Source organism: Protobothrops mucrosquamatus, unplaced genomic scaffold, assembly GCF_001527695.2.
Source record: "Protobothrops mucrosquamatus isolate PMUCROS unplaced genomic scaffold, P.Mucros_1.0 scaffold369, whole genome shotgun sequence".
Taxonomy (NCBI): domain Eukaryota; kingdom Metazoa; phylum Chordata; class Lepidosauria; order Squamata; family Viperidae; genus Protobothrops; species Protobothrops mucrosquamatus.
This window is the reverse complement of record NW_015386703.1, coordinates 217,418-241,097: the sequence shown is the minus strand read 5'-3', so window position 1 is coordinate 241,097 and position 23,680 is coordinate 217,418. Positions and strand designations below refer to the sequence as shown.

The following is a 23,680-nucleotide window of genomic DNA, read 5'->3' as shown; positions in this document are numbered from 1 at the left end:
TCTTAAAGTAGATAGTGTCATGTTTTTAATCCATTTCAGTGTATGTGTGCAATATGGAAGAGGAATTACTAATTAATATACTTAAAGCCGTGCATGCTTCATAACAGGAGGGAGCTGTATGATCATTCAAGTTCACCTATAATTGAAAAATTTACTCAGATATTACAGCTGAAAATGATGCAGTAGATGAGCATATTCAGACAGCAGAGGAAGCAACTGAAGCGACAGAAGTCAGTGCTGGCTTGGGAGAAGAAGTAGCAGATATTGCACAAAGCGGCGTTTACACAGAACATGTCTTCACAGATCCTTTGGGAGTCCAAGATACTGTAGAAGGTTCTCCAGCTTTCCAGTCTAGGTATGCCTATTTTGTACTAGCAATGTGAAGCAATTGAGGGAAATACTTACTGGATGGTTTCTCCCCATCCAATAAAATCTGGAAGAATGGTCTGCCTTTGGATCTCTTCAAGAAAGTGTCATCTGCATGAATTGGTGGCGGGTCAAGTAGGACAAGCTTTCTCAATCTCAATTCTTTGGAACCGGATTCTTGCTCCATTCCTTGATTAGACTACATTCTTCTGTGTTAATTTTCAGAAAGTTATTAAACCCTGACTGTTCCAAAGAGTTTGGAGTGAAGCATTATTGGGAAAAAGGAAATTCCTTGCTTTAGTATGCATTGGTGTATGTGTATTCCTTGGCATAAAGTTCACTGCACTTGTAATTTGTTGCTTGGTCTTCTTATTTCTTTTGCCATTTTAATGTACTTTTCATGATTCTTTTCCTGGAGAGGGTTTTGTAAGCTTCTCCATGAATTACAGTGACATTTAAGCCCAAGGAAATAAGGAAATAAACATTATCTGTGATTCACGTAGTTGCAGCACTCAGATTTTAAATGGCACAGGTAAGCATTCCATTAGCATATAAATAACTTCCAATATTTATTTATTTAGAACACACACACACACACATCTTAACAAATAATATTGGGCTGCTGACAATGCAAAACAATAAAAATCAAATAAATACAAATAAAATAATATAAAAATACCAAACACTTATGAATTGGTTATTTGAATACTTCATGCTTAACACATCATTTTGCCAAAAAAGAATCTTTGGCAGTCTTCACATATTATTCAGAGTCAGAACAAAAGTAGCAAGTTGAAATACTTGCTTCATATGAATGATCAGGAATGCTGGTATGTAGTTGTTTAAATTCCTTCTTTTTACTTTCGTTAATGTTATTATTCATGTACCAGGATCCCAACAATTTCCCCCTCTAACAAATTGGAATCTGTAGTCATGATTTGTTCATGAGTTCTAATTCTTGTCTTATATTGGAATGGCAAGCAGAGATTTCAGTTAGCATGAGATAAGCCTTCCTAGTTCTACTGTTTCTTTGGATGGGAAGAACCAGTAGAACCAGTTGCATGGTGCATTTCAGCATGCTTGATTTATTCAGTGGAGGAAGATATATAGCTTGGGGTACTCTTCTCCCTAACGTTGATAGCCAGGACCATTTGTTTGTGTCCTTAAGAGCAGAGAAGACAGCAATCCCCCATTCTGGTACACAAGTTGTCACAGGACCCCCTTTTCTACTTTTATCTTAGTTCTATTCTTTCTGATCACTCCAGTGTCTCCAAAGAGCTCAACAACTTCCTTTTCCCCTTAGAGTTTTCTGATGACACTGAGGCTGTGTTCTTCAAGTACCAGTTTTCCAAGGTCTGGATGGCTGATCTTCTATTTACCCCATGATTTTTTGATAGTAGCAGGAGAGACTTGAAATACCATATAGTGTCCTTTGGAATAATCCTCAATTCCTACAGAAGATAAGCCATTGGAGGATTCTTCCTCTACCAGAAATTTATGGAGCCACGCTTCATCCAGAATTATGCCAGTGGATTACGCCAGTAGTCATCTTAGAGGCTATTGTTTGCTTCCTGGAACGTCTACAGTCTATATACATTAATTTGACAATTGTTCTTTTTGTTGGGAGCTGGACAAAGAGGATTCGGTCCCTCTGCTTCTTGGTTCTTCAGGTGCTTGTCTTTTTTCAGTCTGGACTAGATTAGTGCCTGCAACTGAGCACATTGAAATGGAAATTCTCAATATTGCCACCAGTTTTTGCAGAGGCTGAAAGATGGTCTATATCCACACATTTCCACATCAAGCTGTTCTTTCACATGCCTTTTTATTGAAGTCTTTATGTATGCACCAATTGCTCTTATGAGAGTTACACCTGTTCTTAAAATCCCTGATCTGTGACATATTCAGTGGCTCTGACTTGGAAAATGGCTTTTCTTAATATCTGTAAAATCTGCTGAGTATATCCTGTTGGCATACAAAGATAATTTATGCCCTAAAGTCTGTTAAACTTTCTGCTGATAACAGGTTCTTTGTTTACCATCTGTCCAGTTATCTGAAAAAACAGTGGCAGAAGCTGGACATCAGCAGTTACAACAACCTGGATGAAGAATCACTCTCTCTCTCAATTTTTTTTCTTCTGATTTCAGAAAGTTTCCTTAAATTGAAAGAGTTTATTGGCAGTGATTACCAGTTATATCTGCCCTTGCATATCCTTCTATGAAGTTTAGTTAGCTATTGTCCCAGCAGGAATAATGGTCTGTGTCACACAGAGCATAGCCATGTCAGCTACTCTAATAATCATCTTCTGAACAATATAAAATGATCATGTGGTTCTCCATATCTTCTTTGTAAGATGCCAGTAAGTTATTGTAGAGATGATCACTGATGCTTCCTTTAGCAAAAGGATCCTACTGCAGGTGGTGTTTTGGTTGAAAAAAGTTCCACAACTAATTCCTACTGAATTGGGAAGTTCCAACTATGGATTTTATCCTCTGCTATAGGAAAATGTAGTGCTACACTCTGAGTGCAGAGTATCTGATCCTCACTCAGTAAACTATTTCTTCTGACACACTCTGCTAGAGAGAAGTTCCCTGAGGACGGGCTCCAGCATGAGTCTGAAAGCTCGGAAGGCTAAATCTTTGGACCCAGTGAGTGACCCAGATTGGATCCTTCAACATTATCTTGGGACACACATATTCGCCTTCATTCACTATTTCTTCTATTGTATATGGTCTTTTTTCTGTACAAGTTTCTGTCTCTGCTAGCTGGTTCTATACATTTGCTGGGAAGTTGGTCTTTTGCCCTACCCAAGAACATAAGAGGAAATTGAATATCTGTTGGAGAGGGAGGGAATGAGCAATCCAATTACTGACCTTTCCATCCACTTTTTTTTTTTTTAAATCTTTTGTGGTATGTCCAGTTCAAGTATTTTAGGAACTCAGGCTCAGTGTTTCACGCTTAAAGAGTCTTAAAGTAATCAGTATCCAAAGAAAAGTTGGTCAGCCAAAATTTCCATTTCCATAATGATGCATTATGTAAAACGATATGCTGATCTTTGATGAAAATATTCCAATATTATCAAATGAATTATTAGCAGAAATCCTACAGTGAAAATATCTTCAAATGTAATATGGCATAACACTGAGACAAATTGGTATGTGGTTCTAATGTATGCATTAGAGTTAAAGAAAGTACAGATTGCATACTCAAGATGTAACCTGTAAATCAGTAACAGCTCCTTTCACGCTTGTTTCAAAATATTCTTTAAAACCGATGAAACAGAAAGAGGAAATTCCACAGGGCCAGGGCTACCACTGAGAATGCCCTGCTCCTAGTAGTTTTCAAGAAAGCTAGGCCTCCAGCTGGTGAGACATCATGTGCGGAAGAAGAATTCTGGTCAAGGATCATTGATTGATTATGTGTCATCCAGTTACTATCAGTTCTTAGTAACTTCATAGATAGATTTTCTCCATGATGATCTGACTCTAACCTGTTCTTCCAGGTCTTCAGGGTCTTCCAATGGTGCACTTATTGTCACTAATTGAATCTATCCACCATGCTGCTAGCTGTTGTCTTCTCTTTCCTTCCGTCTTTTCCAGCATTTAGCCTTCTTCACATCATGTGCCCAAACAAAGATCATAGCTTCCAGAAAACTGCATATGAGGAAAGCCATTTCAAATAAGCAGTGCCCAAACTTTTGATTTATTTATATGTAATAATAAGCACCGTGAATTTAACTCAGGAGCCTAATGGGGCTTAGAGTAGTTTGGCTAATATCGGTATGTTAAATTTTTGATAGAAGCCTGGCTGTTTTTTTCAGCTTATCCCACATTGCATATGCTACAACATGGGTGTCAAACTCGCCATGTCACATGACGTGTTACGATGTATTGTGACTTTTTTTGCATTGCCGGAGCTGGGGCGGGCGCGGCCTCTGTATGATGCAACTGGCCCATGGGCCAGTAGTTTGACACCCCTGTGCTACAATAATCTAAGTAGGAGGTAGTCAGTTCTAACTGTTTTTTGTCTCCCAAAAAAGACATAATTAATATATCACTTGCAGCTGGAAATACGCACTCATTATCATTGGCTGGCTTTTAATATATGTTTTAGTGACTTTATAAACCCAATAAATAAGGGTAAAAATAAAATGCAAAACTTGTGAGCAATTCAAACAAAACTAAAATGTTTAAATAAAAAAAGCTGATAAGCTGACATGGTTTTTAAAAAATTAAAAATAGCTATATAAAACATGCTTTTCTTTTTCTAATAGTACTAAAATACCAATTATATCTTTACATAAATTGCTGGAAACTTTTAAACAACAAATTGTTACAAATTTAACAACAAATCTTGATCCTGTAGAATATTTTCCAATCCTTCATTTATGTTAATACTGTACTGTAAAATACCAAGGAGATACATAGTTTAACAGTTTAACAGCACATTAATTCTTAATACCTTCAAAGTTACATTTCCTTTATGGGACAGGCAATAAGCATTCTGTTTTAAACATCTGTTGGGAAGTTTTAAATTCATATTTAATAGTTCTGAAAACCTGGAACCATTGATTTGTAGTGTGGAAAATTCAGTTCTGTATTCCAAATTGTGCTGACCAGAGTTATACACTGACAAAGAACACCCCAAGGTGTAGGGAAAAACAACTCCATGAAGAACAGGAAGAGTCCTTTCTTTCTGACTGAGAACTAACTCAGTCCCAGACCCTTGGACTTTCTGGATTCAGCTTTAGCTAGACTGCAGTTCAGTCCACGCAGAAATCAGTGCAAGAGATTCAGTAAACCTGCCTATTCTCCACATAAAGATGGCACCCAGTCACTCCCTTGGGGTGATTGTTCCCAGAAGTTCATAGAGATATAGAACACCATGGGGGAAAGAAGACTGTGTGGTGGAATAATATTTTCCCAGTACCATGACTGAAATCTGTTTTTGGAGTTGGGCTACTAATTTCCAACCCTCTAAAATACTACAATCAATGGTGTAAAAAAAAAAATAGACCAAGAAGTACATGTAAGAATGTATTTCTCTTGTTATGCTCCCTCAATAGATGGTTTGTCAATGTTATTCTTGCACTATGGCCCAGCTCAAAGATGTTAGGATAGTCAGAAAAACATACTTTTTTTCCGATTGTTCCTTGCCCCCTGCATAATGTGTATCCTTCATTGCAAAAACTTACTCGTTTGTAGGATGTTGAATAATTGCAAGTTTGGAAAAAGGGGCATTTGGGACTAGGAAAATAGGAAACTGGAGTTCACTTCCTAGCATCCTCATTCTACACTAAATTGCATTTACTCAGAAAGATGATGAAATAAATAGAAACTGTTGGTGACAGTTCTGTGATTTTAGGACTGAAAGCTATATTTGATTTGTTGTCAACTGCTAGCGTCTCTCTTAAACTTAGTCCCTTTATCAAATTTTGTTGATAGCTAATGTAGCTGTTTTGTGGTGATAGGAGAAAAAACTGTAAGACCTCGGTTTAAAAACATTCATGCTGCAAATTAAGTTTCTGAAATGAGAATTTTCAGAGAAACTATTAAAGAAAATAATACCTCAGATGGTAGTTATAAGAATTCTTATAAAACTCTCCACAGGGTTAATTACCTCAAAACATAAACACTTGACTTAATGTGTTGTAGAATTGTTTTAGATTCTAGGAGTCTTTTATATGTTTTTTATCTTTTTGACCTTTTCTCCCCTTTTCAGCAGTGAGTCTGAGTTGTTTAAAGATGTTGTTGAATTACCAAATGAGCAGGATCTTGTGAGGGAAGAAGCACAAAAAATGAGTAGTCTTTTACCTACTATGTGGCTGGGAGCACAGAACGGATGGTAAGCCTTTTTTTATACTTTTGTTAATAATGATATTTTTGCAGTAAGAATACTAAAGTTTGGTGTTGCGCAGAGTTGTTTGAGTTTGAAATTGGGGACTCTGGATAATTTGGGAAGCTCAAAACTTCAGACAAGGTTGAAATGGTATCAAACCGTATGTTTTGACCTTAGAAACATTTTGAATTTGAGGTTTATACTATTGCTAAATACCTATTTTAAACTATTTGTTACAAATTGCTAATTCCAGAGGAGATTTTCAATTAATGAATACTAATTGGAGCTTATCCCTAGTCATTCATTGGCCTGCTTATGATGTGAGACTCAGCTAATTAAAGCTGATGCTTGGAAAGTGTTACTATTTATGCTGTGGTTCTTATTGAGGGGAAAAAAGGGAAAACATAGAATAGCCTGATGTACTGATGCGAAGGCAGAAGAAGAAAGGCAGTCAGAGGAAAGCTCATTGCCTCCTGTCATCAATTAGGAAAGATAAAAATCATGGATATTTTATTTCAGTGACAGATTTGTTGTTCATTCCAAGTCCTTTCCTGTTTTTTTCCTCAGAACACAGTTAGCTTCATCAGGTCCTCTCCCTGAAACATTACCTTTAACAATTTTCCACTTCTGCAAAATATCTTTCTTTCTTTCTTTGCTTCTGAGTCATGGCTGGAAAAAATGTGTCTGAGGAAATATGAATTCCAGACCTAAAAAAGACCTAAAAGGAACCCTGCAACCTTTCCTGATTAGGGACTAAACTGTTTTGGGCAGAATAGGGACACACATACACAGTATACAATCTGGTTGAACTGTAGATTAGGTAGAGGGTGCTCTTATTATGTGCATCACTGCTTTGGTTGTATTAAACTGATATGCATCACCAGTAAAATGGGAGCTTTGGGTCCTGTAACCAGAGTTTTTAGAAAAACCTACCCCAGGTTCCATATTTGAGCCATGCTGGCTAGGGAATTCTGGGAATTGAGATCCACGTGTCTTAAAGTTGCCAAGATTAAGAAACATTTCTGTAGATAAATCATGTTTAAGTCAATTTACAGCCTGTCTTCTAGTATTGTAATTTTTAAAAATCTACCATCTCTAGGTGATACTGCTGTTCTTCAGTGTTAACATGGGTGCGGAGATATTGAATTTCTAACTTATTTTAATTTTATTGTTGCAGTTTATATGTTCACTCTTCAGTGGCTCAGTGGAGAAAATGTGTTCATGCAATTAAACTTAAAGATTCAATACTCAGTATAGTGTAAGTAATTACAAATTAATTTGCACTTCCCTAATTTAAAATTAATTCATGTGGAGTGAAACATTCATTTTTGTTTAAGTGCTTACATTTTATTTTTGAGAAAGAGAATATTGAGGTGGTAATAAGTGACAAAGAGGTGTGCTTTTGATCATGAATATATTAATAAGGATCAATCTTGGATATATTTAATTGTTGGAAGAAGATCCTATTAAAGAAAGGTAAAAAATACTAAACCATATTTTCTGATATGATGTTTGTGAGACATTAAATGCTCCCTCTATACTGAGTGATCCTACACTGCACATAAACATTTTTGGTTTATTTAAGTCTTCTTCCTAGTTGAGCAAATGTTCTATGTAAAAGCTTCATAATTTCAGGCTGCTCTCATATAAACATCTGTTTATGTGCACTTTTATATAGACAACATGCTTGCTTGTGTTTAATTCTTGTCCTTATCTTGTCCCTAAGTTTTCCCCTTCTATCAATATTAGTTTACTTCCATAGGTTGCCCATTATTTATTTATTAAATGTCTGTGCTGCTTATCTCACTAATACAGCAACTCTCGGTAGCTTATGATATAGTAAAAAGTTTAAAAGTCCTAAAAAGCAATTAAAATTAGAATAAAAAATTAGAAGTTAAGATCCAAGATGTTGGGCATCCTATGAATGAGAATCATCTCTATCTTGTCAGCCACTCCCAACATAACGGGCCTCTTGAGGTCTCAGACATAAGCACCAGAGCCATGTTTTTAGGTCCTTCTCAGAGGACCTAAAGAGTGTAAAATGTAGAACATGAAAACTTTGTTGATGGTCAAACATATTAGATGTGAAAAGTGGAAATTTTGAATACACTCTGATTTTGAAATACTGGATCAAAATTCTCATATATTTGATCCACAAAAATGCTTTAAAAACTGAAGGCCCTTTGAGTACATTTGACTCAGTATGTTAGCTAGTTGTTGATAGAATATTTATAGATAGACTCCTCCCCCAATACTCGCATGTCTTTTACAGATGGCATGACTTATGGTTTATACAGCATGGGGTCTTCTACAGTTTAAGGGAGAAGAAGCTTGGCTGTATCTGAGTGTAAATGCAAATTGAATGGAATTAATGAACATATCAGTCTACTGCTGTTAACTGTAGTAATTATAACTTCTACCCTTTTCTTTTGTTTAGACATGTAAAAGGAATAGTACTAGTTGCACTAGCCGATGGAACCTTAGCAATATTTCATAGAGGAGTTGGTAAGTGCTTTACTCCAATGTGTTAGGCTATCATGTATTTTATACTATTAATCTGGTTCTGAAAAATGTATGCATTAGAAACCTTGTATGTTTTCAGAGATGATCTATTCAATTTATAATTTGAAGTACTGTTACCAGTAATGTTTCCCTCAGTACTTCATTTATTGTATATTTATTTATGAATACAGTATGTAAAGCAATTCAGTCATGCTGGCTCTAAGTGGTATATAAAACAACAGTTACCAATGTCCCATGCAATAATATACAAAGCATGCGGTTTAAAAGATTATAATTGATGTAATGTTCTTGAAACTGGGAGCTCTATATAGCTCCAATTTCAGAAATCTTCCAGAAGAGCATTTTTTAAATGAGCCTCATGGCTTCTGGAAAGCCATGAGAATGGGAACTACCTTTAAAGTATGTGTGTGTGGAGAGAGGGGGGAGATGTAATATGATAGCTGCTGCCATCATCTAATTCACCAATTCTGTGATTTTAAACTACAATTGCATCTAAAAGTATTAAAAATTAGAAGTATGTGAGTATATAATACATATTCATACACATTTTTGTAAATGAGTTTTTCTGACTTCCTTAAATATTTTTTTATAGATGGACAATGGGATTTGACAAATTACCATCTCTTAGATCTTGGCCGGCCTCATCATTCAATCCGATGTATGACTGTGGTGCACGATAAAGTCTGGTGTGGGTACAGAAATAAAATCTACGTGGTTCAGCCGAAAGCAATGAAAATAGAGGCAAGTGAAAACAAAATATTTCCTCAGACTGGATTTATGCCTGTTCTCTTTGCTACTTAAGTCAGAGAACCAAGAAAAACACTACCAGGCCAGTATAAACAGCCACTAAATATAAACAGCCTTAAATATTCATGCAGCCTATTCGGTAAAGGTCTTATAGTGTGAAACGTGTTCCTCTTTCAGTGTTTACAATGGCTTGTGTACCGTTCCAGGTGTTGCAGAGATTCCTTGTCTATATCTCCTCCTTAAATCTTAGTACATCCCTTTCCATAGACCACATGCCTTCAGTTTCACTATTGCTTAATATCCAGAAGCCTTCGACTCACTTAAAACAATTTTAAATGAACTTCTGCTTGGGAGCAGGGTTTTTTATATTCCTTTTTGAATCCCATCCTTGGAACCTTTGGCACAGTATAACAGTGCCTGGTTTGTAATGGGACAAAGCATAAAGGTATGACACGAAAACAATAAATTAACATTTTCTTATTTATCCCTTGTTTCTTATTTCTTTTTTCTCCAATATCAAATGATAATTTTTTGGGAGCAGGGATCTGGTTTTCTCCTCCACTTTTCAGTGTCTTCCACACTGATATATGTTGCCCACTCTCAACTTTAGGTCTGTCTTGAGGAGCAATAAACACAGAATAGTGATCCAATAGTGATATTGAATAGAAACTGGAAATATGTGTTAGATCCTGATTATGATCCTGCTGCTTTAAGGATAGTAAAGCTCCGTTGCTCCACCCTGTAACAGCCAGCTTTACTTGTTCTAAGCCCTTTGATCTTGTCATGATGAGGGGGAGAGAGGAGAGCACCAAATGAGAACTGACATAGAAAAGGGGAAGTTTAAAAGGAAATGAGTATATACAGTACAGAGAAAATATCACTGAAGGCCAAACAGATGGAACAAAATGAGACATTAGCATGAGCATTTTAAAAATAGCATTTTTAGAACTCGGAAGATAACTAACAATAGATACTAATCAAGGAATGAGAAGACTTGCATTGAAAATCTTTTCACAATATAAAGAGAGAGAGAGAAAATGTATATGTTCATGTGTTATTATTTAATGAAGACTCTTAGACACTTCAGTGTATTTTAAAGGGTAAATAGGAGTGTGGGGAAATGTTTTGTTAACTGAGCCATAATTTTCTCTTAGAAATCATTTGATGCACACCCAAGGAAGGAGAGCCAAGTGAGACAGCTGGCTTGGGTGGGAGATGGAGTGTGGGTGTCCATTCGTTTAGATTCAACTCTCCGGCTTTACCATGCACACACTTACCAGCACCTACAAGATGTTGACATTGAGCCTTATGTAAGCAAAATGCTAGGTAAGTTCCATGCCTTGGAGGGGAGGTCGTTTTTGTTTTGGATGAAGTAAATTCCTTGGGTAGATAACGTTTTAAATGTTTTAAGAAGTATCCTAACAAATTATGGAGGCATTTTCCATATAGAAACAATACTAGGTGGGTTGCTGACAACATCATCATCTCTCAAGAAGCAAAAGAAACCTTTATCTTTTTGAGCTGAAGAGATCTGTCATTGAAAAAAAATAGAGGAAAGGGAAACCTGGATGTTTACCTTGAAAAAAGAAAAAAATATAATTTTATTTGAAAACTAACAGTATAAATTGTACATACATTTTATATGTCTATGTATAGGAGTTTACAGTGATTTAAAGAAAAATGTTTTATTGCAACACAGTTTCTTACTGTGGTATATATCTCCTTACAGGTATATCCAGGTGTGCACATGCACAACAGATATTATGTAATACACTGTAATCCCAGCAACAGCAACATCTGTACCATTTACTCTAGAATATTCATCTACATGGCCTGGTACCAGGCCATGGCCCGTTGGCCACTGGGCCGCGGGAATAACTGGCAAGCTCCCCCACTCGCGCTAGCACGCTGTGCGGGTGTTAGCCGACCCGCTTGTGCAGGTGCCCTAGCACTGCCACTAGCGTCATATGGGCGCTAGCGGCCCATTTGCGCAGGTTCCCGGCCCCATTTGCACAGGTGCCAATGGCCCGTTTGTGCATGCGCGCGGGTGCCAGTATGCTGCTGCAGATGCCAGCGGCCCATTTGTGTACGCATATATTTCCCTGCTCCTTCCTTTCCTTCCGGGCCACCAAGCTGGAAAGGTTGGGGAGCTCTGATCTGCACTACTGGTAACTCTTATATTCTGAATCAGCAGAGTCATAACAGATCAGAAACAGGGCAGGTGGGGAAAGGTTGAGCTCTATAACCATATTTGAGCTTGCTATATTTGATTTCTTGCTGCACTTCATGCTGTCCCCTGGAAGATGCTCTGCAGGATCAGGGAATCCATGAATAGCATTGTTGATGGTGCTAGGACCAGCAGGTTGAAGAAAAAACTGGGGTCAGTAGAAGATTGTATTGGATCTCTGCCCTTTGTGTGAATGCAACTCTTCTATTCTCAAAATAGCAACTGGTTTTGGATTCTTTGTTATTTAAAGAGTTTCCAAAGCTGGCTTTTTTTTGTTTGTTTACAAAACAACGGTGGTAGATATAAACATTTCATAGATCTCTGAAGAATTTTTTTTTATGTTTTAATGAATGCTGCATACTTCTTTCAGGTACAGGAAAACTGGGATTTTCATTTGTGAGAATCACAGCTCTGATGGTGTCTTGCAATCGCTTATGGGTTGGGACAGGAAATGGAGTCATCATCTCAATACCATTAACAGAAAGTAAGTTTATAAGAATGAATGGGATATCAAAGAATGCCCGCAATTTTATACCAAATGTGAAATACAGACCAATATTCAGTGTTCTTCAACCATGCTCAGAATCATGTGTAATCTTTTTTGTAAGCCTCTCAGCATGTTCAGATTGGAGCATCGCGTAAACTGTAGAAAATCAATCAGTCAGGGATTTTTTCGGTTTCTTCTCTGCCAGGCAGCTTAACTCACTAAAACTAAATCTTGGTAAGGACTTAATGATGGGACAGAAATTCATGCAGTTTTAGAATACAGGAAGGATGAACTGAGAGGAAAACCATGAAAGCTAACTGGTTAATGTTGGCCCAGTGATTCTTTCTCAGCTCAACACCTCACAGGATTATGTATGGGGAAAATAGGACGAAGAAGGAATATTAAGTATGTTCACCATCTTGAGATACTTATAAAGTAATAAAGGCGGGGCAAAAATCAAATACGTAATAATTTTGCTTATGAGAGCATAAGGTCTGGCAACCCAGTTTTCTCCATGTTAATAGTGCTGAAATGTGGCCTTGTTCTGGGTAAAATATGTGTAGCACCTCAGTCCTACTCTGTTGATTTGATAATCAGGAGTCATGATGTTCAATTCGGAAAGAATATATATTAAAATTTCCTTAAAAGATAGCATGATACTAAATATGTTAAGATTAAATGCATTAATTAATGCATTAAATGCATTAAAGGAGATTTCTTAAATTTACAAATAAATGGTTATAGGGAACACTTATTTAACAATTTTGTTCCAGTTCGGTTTCTTTCCACAATCTCTCTTCTGTAGCCTGCTACTTTAATGTTTGCTTTGTTCCCTTCTCTACTTTTTAGTTGGATAGACTTCGCTGCTGTCTTTTTTCTTTCCTGTTACTCTTCCAATCCCATAATGCGGCTGAAAAAAATAGGGAGTGGGATAGCTTTTGTTCTGAGCATAAGTGCCAAGAGCGGCACTTTAATTTTAATTAATTCTATATTTTTTATTTACTTTTTTTGGAATGCATGTATGGTATACATATAGTTATGAAATGCTGTTTTATTTAAATTGTTAGTCATCTGCAATTACGTAAAAAAAAAAACCCCCGTCCTTTTCTCATCCATATACTTCTGTTTAGGGTTTCCACATTGAGAAACCTCCAGATTTGTTAATACTGGCATCAGATAGCAAGTTTTCCCTAGAACCTTCTGCAATATATATAGAGAGAGCATGGTCACTATAGAGCATTGCTATATAATATATATTACTTTTTAAAAATTTAATAATGATGAACCTTTTTCATATTAATTGCTTGAGTATCATGTGCATTGTTTTCCATGCTATACCATTCATTGATCATTCATTAAATGTCTGGTTTGGCTTGTGTCTTCAATAAACAGAAATACTTCAAATAACGCATATCTTTAAATGGTGAAAATTCTTTTTCAAATTCACCATAAACAAATAAAAGAAATCCTTCCTATTGAGGTTTGCATACGCGCCTTATTATGCTCTCTAGAAATGGTTTGTAATCTGGAAAAATTGCTAAGCAACTATTCACCACCAGTTTTCCACAAGGCATAAACTTTTAGTATCCTCCTTTTAAGAGGTACTATATTTTACAATGATGAGGTTGATGTCCGTGACATTATCCTTACTGTCTTGGAAAGCATTGGTGGAACAGGATATAATTAGGTAAGTACTTGTCTCTTTTCGCTGCTGGTTGCACAAGCTGGGTACTCTGGATCCTGCTTGACCAGCTGACCAATTAGCATTTGACAGATAGCGCTCACCATCTGGGTGTCCCCACCCACCCCTTGAGAAGTGTATACTTTCTCTTTTATGATCTTGAGATGGGAAGGGGCATGCACTGTTTTTCTCAACCAAGAGGTACATTTGGCTTTTGATGGTTGTGCTGTCCAGACCATTAGTAGCTGGGGCTAAAATAAAAACGCCATCTAACTTCCTTTTGATTAAATTTTAAATAAAAAAGTAAATCATAATAATCTCTAGTCATGAACCCAATAATTCCCCCTTTCTGACATATTAACACACACAATTTGGTGACATCTTTTGATAGTCTGGGGCTGTGCCTAAAATTTTTGGGGGTTGGGGGGGCTACATTTGACCGTGGCTCCTCTACCTTAGCATCTGTTTAAAAAGAAAGAGGGAAAGGGGAAAGACAATTTGTCAATAGGTAGCAAGTAGTAGCTGTAGCAATAAAACAGCAGTAATAATAATATTTTGCTATTTGTTTTGCCCATATTGTTCTTACAAAGAAACAGTGTGTTTGTTCTAGTATTCTTACTGTGCCTTAGCTAGTAGGAGCTCGCCCATGAAGCTCTTTTCAAATAGCAGAACACAAATTGTGGGTTCTGATTACGGTAATCCTTCTCCTTTGCTGTCACACCTATCCATTTTCCCCTTTCGTCCTTTCTTACTTTAGCTGTAATCCTCCACCAGGGACGTTTACTGGGGCTGAGGGGTAAGTGCTGATCCCAAACCTCCCCTGTATTCTCAGGCTTCTCTAATAGCCCGTGGAAGGCTGTTCCCACTTCTCTAAAATTCACCCCCTCCCCTTTGTTCCTAAGCTGTATTTCCACCTGCAGTTACCTGCATTGCAGTATTTTATGTTTGCTGAATGACCACCAATCCTACTCAACACTTTAGTGGCCTCGTATTTTGTTGCAGCTGAATTTTTCATGCTGGCTTCTTGTTTTTCTTCCAGCATCATTTGTGACACCATAACCTTGTAGCTGTCATTAATCCACACCATTTTTTTCTTTTGCTGCATATCACATGTCTTTCCTTCTTCTAGCACTCTTCAAAATGGAGATAGTTCTGTCTGTCTAGCATGAAAAAAGGGGCAAAAATTATAAGTTAAAAAAAATTGGCAGTGGAACATAGTACTTGAAAAATGAATTCCTTAAACTAGCCAACAGCACCTTTTTATCGTTTCCTCATTCCCTGTAATTGTAGTGTTGGCTTTAGGAGGTCCAAGATTCGTAACTTCCAAGGAAGGCTTCTTTTTAAAAGTTCTGTAGCACGACAGGCTATGTTTATTCACAGAAAGATATTAGAGTAAATGTATTTAAACTACAGGTGCCACACTGCACTCTGATATTTGCTACAACAAATTAGCACGGTTACCCTAAGAATTCCTCTTCTAAAATATAAAAATAATTTGGTTTAACATTTTGACTATTTCTGTATTACACTTAGTTCTTTTGGCAGTTTGAAACAACCTGCTCAGCATTGTTCATTCTGAACATAGACTTTTGAAATAACAAAATGTGTGGTTATGCTCGACTAGCAAGCTACTCCATTTTTTTTCCTTGAGGTACTTCCAATAACTAAGCATGCTATCTTTTATTTCTTTCTAGCTTTGCCTTGAATTAGCATTTTGTTGCCCTTTCTGTTTTATTTACCTGAGTTTGCTTTAGCTTCTAGATTGGATATATCACAGGGTTCCTTAATTTATTTTCTACAACTTGCCATTTCACTGGAAAATGTTTTATTCCTTTCACTGTAGCCAACAAAGCAGCAGCAAGCTCTGGCAACCGTCCTGGCAATGTAATACGCGTGTATGGAGATGAAAACAGTGACAAAGTGACCCCTGGAACCTTCATTCCTTACTGTTCAATGGCACACGCACAGCTTTGTTTCCATGGGCATCGTGATGCTGTTAAGTTTTTTGTTGCAGTACCTGGTAAGCTTTCCGTGTAATTGTACCTTTCAGCCTTTCATTTCATGAGGTTTCTTCTGGAATCCATCATAGGGTTCTTTTACTAACGAATGAAGGCAAATATACACGTCCCAGGATAGGATCCAATCTGGGTCAAGTCACTGGGACCAGAGGTTTTGTTTTTCAAGCTTTTGGACTCGTGCTGGAGCCCATCTTCAGCGAACTTCTTTCGCTTAAAACTTCACAGCCACACTTGGAATACTGCATCCAGTTTTGGCCACCACGATGTAAAAAAGATGTTGAGACTACATAGAAGAGCAACAATGATGATCAGGGGACTGGAGGTTAAAACATATAAGGAACGGTTGCTGGAATTGGGTATGTCTAGTCTAAGGAAAGAGAAGGACGAGAGGGGACATGATAGCAGTGTTCCAATATCTCAGGGGCTGCCACAAAGAAGAGGGAGTCAAGCTATTCTCCAAAGCACCTGAAGACAGGACAAGAAGCAACGGATGGAAACTAACCAAATAGTTAAGCAACCTAGAACTAAGGAGAAACTTCCTGACAGTTAGAACAATTAACCAGTGGAACAACCTGCCTCCAGAAGCTGTGAATGCTCCAACACTGGAAGTTTTAAAGAAGAGACTGGATAGCCATTTGTCTGAAATGGTACAGGGTTTCCTGCCTGAGCAGGGGGTTGGACTAGATGACCTCCAAGGTCCCTTTCAACAACAACATCATCATCATCATCATCATCATCATCATCATCATCATCATCATCATCATCATCATCATCATCATCTGTCCATCCATTGAGGAGAAATTGTTGTACATTGCTGCTTTCACTTGCAAAGGTTTCAGAAGAGGAATTTCTTTATAGAACCACCAGTTTTCTATCCTTTTTTTCTTAATTCATCCAGAGAAAATATTTACTTCTGATTTTTGACGTTGTTTCAGACAAGATGTTGAAACCAGCATACTCAAAAAGCTACAGCAAACTGTTTGTTGTAGGTAGGAGACACAGGTGGGATAAGAGTTTGGGACAGCATCTGTGCAGTTAGGGGAAAGTCACACAGTATTCAAATATAAACAAGTTGTCTTGTGTGTTTTCGGGAAGTCTTCTTCTACAGTATTTTCAAAACACTTATGGAGGGGAAGCACTTGAAAGTGTAGACCCCCAACCATACTTCTATATAAGGAGAAGAATGTCCTTTCTTCCCACAGCTGTCATGACACATGACAACTTGCCTCAGACTTTAGTAGAATAATCAAAGAACTGATTGTGATATCAGAAAAAGAATGAATTTGCACTTACCTGTCTTGAAGACACTGCACCTATTCAATTACAAGCATAAGTAGTATCATCAGTGATGAAAACCAACAAGATGAGGGGCATGAAGGGGGGCATTGAAGTAAGAACAATAGTGGCAGGATAGGAAATTGACACAAAGTTATAAAAGATGTAAAAGACTTTAAATATGAATTAAACTTTTACCTGATGCTTAGGCTGTGCTTGTGCATCATCCTAGTCAGGGGTTAACCAAGGTTTATCAAATCAATACAATTTTCTGGGTTAACTAGGCACGTTGTATTGTCAGTTAACCATCTGGATTCACACCATGCACTAAGGCGGTATTATGTGAACCAGTCTTGGCGTATGGAAATTCTATAAGATTGGAAAGTATGTGGTCATTATGAGACAGAATATTTAACATAGAAACTTTGAATCATTGGAAATACCAGCAAGGAGAGGATTACTAGAATGTAGGCAACAAGTTTTTAAAACATTGACAAGATTTTCAGTCTATGTTTTATTCACTTACAGAAGGCCATTGATTCAATACAAAGGAAGTTTTTTTTGCTACTACTGCACGATTTGGACTATCAAACTGCCATTCAAAAGGCCATTGATGCTTCTGTGAACTTATCCTATTACTGTTACTGCATGTGTTAGGATAACCTTAAGATACTTGCTCATCCATTTTGCTGAATCTCTTCTTTTTCACGCCAGTGCCACAGTTTTAATGTGTGTAAAACATATGTTCCTAGAGTTGGGCTAGTGCAGGGGTAGGCAACCCAAAACACTCAAAGAGCCACTTGGACCCATTTCCCACCGAAAACAAAACACTGGGAGCCGCAAAACCCTTTTGATATCTAAAAAAAGATAACACTGCATATATCCTTTTTTACCTTTAAAAATATATATAAAAGTAAAAAAAGATATATGCAGTGTTATCTTCATTTTAGATGTCAAAAGGGTCTTTCGGTCTGTCTCTCCCTCCCTCTCTCCCTCTCTCTCTTTCTGCCCTTGGTCTGCCAGTCCTCTCCCTCCCTCCCTCCCTCCCTCCCTCTCTCTTTCTCCCCCCCTCTCTCTTTCTCTCCCCCCTCTCTCCCCCTTTCTCCGATCTTCTGCTCACCTGGCAAGCTGGCTTCAAGCTGTTCTCCAACAAGCTCAGGGGTAGGCAACCTCGGCTCTTTTATGGACTTCAACGCCCAGAATTCCTGAGTCAGCATAGCTGGGCTAGCTAGCTCTCTCCTGTCCTTCCTGCTTCCTGCAGAGATGCAGCAAAGGGAGGAGCCCTGCCCAAAAAGCTTTTCAGCTTGTCGGAGAACACCGTGAGTCTACTCTCTTTTACACACACACACACACACACACACACACACACACACACACACACACACACACACACACACACACAGAGACAGAGACAGAGACAGAGACAGAGACAGAAGCAGGGAAGCGCAAGTGCCTTTCTCTGTCTCTGTCTCTCTCTGCAAATGGCAGAGGAGGCTGGGAGCCACAGGGGAAGGCTCAAAGAGCCGCATGCAGCTCCGGAGCCGCAGGTTGCCGACCTGTGGGCTAGTGTAATAAGAAATACATTTGATTATAAAAAACATAAATCACAAACAGTGCTGTAGCAACCTGAAAGCTGGCATTCACGACATAACTTCAATTTTATTAAATCTAATTCAGATAGCTTATATTACTCTGCCAGAGATACCATGCCTATCTTAGCAGGATGAGAGCTAGTACGAGGATGATAGCCTGCTTGCTGTCCTTCTTTCCTTTAGTGCCTGATGGCTCATAGCACCGTCTTAAAGGCCATACAGTAAAACATCCATAGTGCAGAGTTAGAAATTGTTAAGAATACCAATCAAACAGCCACATAAGTTTATCCACAGTGAAACCTAACAGCATCATCTAGTAGTCTCCAGAGGCTCTCTAACATAATTTAAATTTTAGAAACTTGCAGAAGGTCAGCAATGTAGGATCAGTTAAATCTCCAGAGGGAGACTGTTCCATAATGCAGGGCCTCCATATGAGGAAGTGTAGCTGGGATTACTGTCTGTGGTTTGAAAAAGCAGCAGCAGCCAGATAGAAACACTCCTCACTCCCACTTCCCCAAGGATCAGCGCAGCTTATGCTTTTCTCCAAAGGGCCAGGAACTTGAAATGTCTAGGGGTAGCCTCATCCCACCCAAGCCCTTAGTTTACAAATGCAAAGGCCAAGAGAGAGTGTGTATGGGTGTGTAGGAGAAAAAGACATAAGAAGACAGCAAGCAGATGGGAAAGTGGGAGGTGACATTTGGAGATTGACAACTATTACAGGCAGTCAGCTACCAGGACACAAGCTGTGATGAGCAGTATATGTACAGATCTGCTGCGTTATGGTGTGTCCAGTCCTTGGTAAGCAAAAAAACCCCCCTCACATATTAACTAAGAAGCAGTGTCTGATAGTTCAACCTGTTTGCCTTGTAAAAGTAAAGCCAGTAGCAGCTTCTCTTGGGATATATGGATTGAGTGGGTTAAATTTGGTTGGAAAATATTGTTTCAGTCAGACCTCAAAACCATTTAGAATTTGCCTTGCTATTTGCAGTGCGGGGAACACTTTGAGCTTTGCAATATATGAAGGCTATGAGGGCCAATTTCCGCAGAAAAGTTAGAGCTTTTCTCTGATACCTCACTTCTGCCCCTCTCTGTGCATTCAGGTGTGTTCTGGAGTATTCTCCAACCTTCAAGCACACATTTGAGGGCCCTCAGCGGCGGGAATTTAATCTAATTCTTAGGACAGGGCATTTTGCGTGTGGATGGAAAGAGTGGAGTACAGCTCTCATAGTTAATGTGCACTCTGTTGTCACTGTTCTTAAAGTAGATCATCTATTCCTCCAAAATGGCCCTAAATTTTCTTCCCAGCTACAAAAGCCAAGCAGCTTTGGAAAGTGAAGTGGAGAAAAGTCATTCCCTTTTCTGCTTTTTATATTGTGTGGAGTTTTGGGGGGAAGTACATTAAGGCTCTCTTTCACAAAGATCCATTTAATCAGTTTGGCATTGGTAATTTGCTCTACAAAAAAGTAACCTCAATACTTTGTCCACATTTAGGTCAGGTGATTTGTCCCCAAGTGAGTGGAAGCTCAGAATTATCCGGTGAAAGAACTACCGTCTCTACACAGGAACCCAATAGCCAGGCTCCTTTAAAATCAGTACTGGTGATAAGTGGAGGAGAAGGGTACATTGACTTCAGGATGGGTAAGAACTTCGACTTTCCAAATGTTTTTTTTTTATTACCTAAAATATTACCACATTCTGATAATCTAATCCAATAATTACATAAAACATCAAATATTCAAATATTTTTCATTATTAATGGGTGCCTTAGTACGTACCCATTAAAACAATGCTCGATAAGGTAGCATTTGAATTAGATATAAGGGTGTCTTAATTTGAAGGTTTTTTTAAATGCCAACTCTTTTCGTATTGACAGAAAATTAAATATGTATCTTGGACCTTGTAGGTAGGCCAGATTTTCCAAAAATGTTTGCTTTTTAGAAGGAGAAAAATTTGTTCCCGTCAGGCTAATAATATTGCTGAAAGGAGGGAAATATAATTACTCCCCATAGTTTGACTGTGTTTCAAATTGTAACTAGTTTTTTAGTGTCATAAAACTCCTGTGGGCATTGAAAACTGATCTAACCCCACTAGTATAGATACACCTTCCTTTATACAAAATCCTATTACATAATTCTGTTTTTTACCAGAGGGTGATAGTAATGAAAACTGCATATTGAGTATGTCAGTAAAATAAAAAGTCTATATTGTCTACAACTTATGATCACAATTGAGATCAGAAGCTCTGTCATTGAGTAAAGGGACTGTTAAGTGAGGTTCCCATATGACTACTTCACTGCAATTTTGGCTGTTGGCTGTAGTAGTTGTTAAGCAACTGCGTGCGTCATTAGGTGGATGGAGTGAAAGGGCTTCCTTCTTTGTGTGGAAGGGAACTTACCGGCTGGAGAAACAAGGAAGGATCAAGAAGCTCCTTGCTATGGCTCTTCAGCCCAGCACAGGAGTTCCTCTCCCCTCCTATATGCCTGGAGTGGAGGAGAAATCCTTTGGCAGGTAGCAGCTTGCAACTTTCCCCAATGACTTTCTGGGGAAGATGGAAGAGGAGATTGCAAATGGCAATCACATGATCACAAGGCACTTAGCAACTGTTCGTAACTGCGAACAGATTGCTAAGCACTCGGATCTTGAACACATGACTTGGAGAAATGATTTATGGCAGCTGGAAGTGCTCTATCGATTGTAAAGCACTTTTTTGAACAGTCACTTAACAATCAGTTGTAACTGGAGTATTACCCATACTTTCTCATTGCCTTTCCATAGTTCTATTTAATGCCAAGATGAGAACTTGGGGACCTCCAGAAACTAGTCAGCTTCAGTTCCCAGGAGTTCAGTCAGGTTGGCCAGTGGTGAGGAAAGCTGAGATTGTAGCAGCAACACGTGGGCTCCTTACTCCCACTCCTACATTGTGACAAAAATATTCCCAGTTATTCAAGTCTGTAGTTATTTGGAAGTTGGACCTTTCCTCTTCCTGTTTTATAAATGCAGTTGTATTTCTTCAGAATGCTTGTATGGATTACTGCCAGGAAACTTCCTGGCAAGTATCCATTTTAATTAAAGGGAAACTTCTGATGTTATTTCACAGCTGACCTTGTTTCTGTTTGTTAGCTATATTATTGTACGAAAGGAAAAAGCCAGGAAGCAATTACTTCTAGCCCACAATTCAGTATCTTTTGATAATTTTGCATTTACAGTGGTTTCTTCCCTTCATCTCAAACTGATAATAAAGCGTTACAGCTTTGGGGTGTAGGTGGGCGGCCACATATTATTAACTGAAATATTCTTCCTTTTAGGTGATGAAGTTGGTGAATCCGAACCCCTTGGAGAAGCGTTACCAATTGAGCCTTCCGTTGCCAAAGCTGAGAGGAGCCACCTGATAGTGTGGCAGGTTATGTGTGGCAGTGAATAAGCTCCAATAGAAAATGGCTTGAGACTGCAAAAGCTTTTGCATGTCTTCAGTTTTGTTTTGTTTCTGTGGAACCCATTTCACTGCATACAGTTTGAACATTTCTTTGTCATTTGACTTTATATCATAAACCTCTCAAACCTTAAAACAGGAACCAGCTCGTGCTGTTTTACTGCATCAGTGTTATAAAGCGAGAATAAATTGGTCTTCCCAAGCAGATAAATGCCATATTTTGTCTCCTAAATGCACCTTATAGGCCCCACTGCAATCTGTAACACAACTCTTTTTTCCCCCTACTTTCTACAATGCTTTACGTTTATATTTTGAGCCGTTTTGAATTCATTTGCATAAGGGTAAAACAGAAAATTAATATTCTGGGTAGTATTCAAAAGAAACAGAACATGTGTAATATAAAGGATTCACTGAACACATCAAATTTTGATGGTTAAAGTAAGTTGGAAGACTTTGCTTTTTTCATTTCTGAATCCCGCCAATTTTGTGAACCTTTGTTTATATTGAGATCCTTGAACTAAAAATTTACCAGACATTTGGTTCTTTTTTTTTTTTTTAGTTCTAAATAGCATCAGAAATCAGTACAGCTATCCTAAATAAATGAAAAAAATTTATGGTATTTTATGGGGAGAATAGTCTTCCCAATTTCCTTATTTAACGTAGCTTGGAAACATCCAGTTTAATCTCAAAAGGGCATTAGATCAAAGCATCTTCCTTAAATACTCCTTGTGCAGAAGATAGGCTACCTTTGTGTGCTCCTGTTCATTGGATCTTGGGGATTCCAGCTGTTGCCATGGGATATAGAAGGGCTCTCAGTGGTGAGCAAACTAGCAGTGACGATGAATGAGAAATAACCTCAATTAAGTTTAAATTATATTATGTTTCAGTCCATATTATCAGTCTACAGATGCCATTCAAAAGAAAGGTCTATCCAGTATGTTCCTTGATGGATTTATAAAGTGGTGTATTCGTTAATTTTAATGTACGAACACCAGTGTATAAAATTTGAGTGGCCAATCTGAGAAATTGGAAAAATACTATCATGCAATTTATTCTATCATTTCACATTTAAAGTTTTGGACTCAGTATACTCATTTGCTATCCAGTTGATGGTAAGGCTAAATTAAATGCTATATTTTTAATCACTCAGAGGATAAACTGCTTCTCAGTGTTTTCCTTGTTATAAAATAGGAGTGAAAATACTAACATTAAGCTTGTGTCCACTAAGAGACTCTGGCTCTTCCAGTTAGATGGGAGTTGCTATTATTTACATGACAGAATGGAAGAATTTCAAAATTTGAAATGGCAACATTTAAAACCAGGAATTGTCATGAAAAACTGTCTAAACCTTTTTATGCAATAGGAGCAGTTTGTCATCTCTCAAGGAAACATGTATTTAACACACACACACACACACACACACACACACACACACACCTTTTTAAAATCACATTAAACTGAGATCTGTTGTGTAAATATTTATTTAGGCAGCTTTTTAA

At 37.9% G+C, this 23,680-nt stretch overlaps 1 protein-coding gene across 4 annotated transcripts in view; it reads left to right on the top strand.

Moving 5' to 3' along the window:
* The window catches only part of SPAG9 (sperm associated antigen 9), a 95,205-nt gene extending 72,667 nt beyond the window's left edge, over positions 1-22,538 (top strand). For 2 of the 4 annotated variants that reach the window (XM_015815704.1, XM_015815706.1), the window contains 11 exons: positions 160-355; positions 6,085-6,207; positions 7,379-7,459; positions 8,639-8,706; positions 9,317-9,465; positions 10,626-10,797; positions 12,069-12,182; positions 14,624-14,662; positions 15,710-15,886; positions 20,243-20,389; positions 22,057-22,538. In XM_015815704.1, the coding sequence (XP_015671190.1) occupies positions 160-355; positions 6,085-6,207; positions 7,379-7,459; positions 8,639-8,706; positions 9,317-9,465; positions 10,626-10,797; positions 12,069-12,182; positions 14,624-14,662; positions 15,710-15,886; positions 20,243-20,389; positions 22,057-22,172 (1,382 nt within the window). In that variant the 3' untranslated portion in view covers positions 22,173-22,538. The remainder of the gene's footprint in view (positions 1-159; positions 356-6,084; positions 6,208-7,378; positions 7,460-8,638; positions 8,707-9,316; positions 9,466-10,625; positions 10,798-12,068; positions 12,183-14,623; positions 14,663-15,709; positions 15,887-20,242; positions 20,390-22,056) is intronic. The other 2 variants (XM_015815703.1, XM_015815705.1) reach the window with 1 other exon arrangement.
* The last annotated feature ends 1,142 nt before the right edge of the window (positions 22,539-23,680 follow it).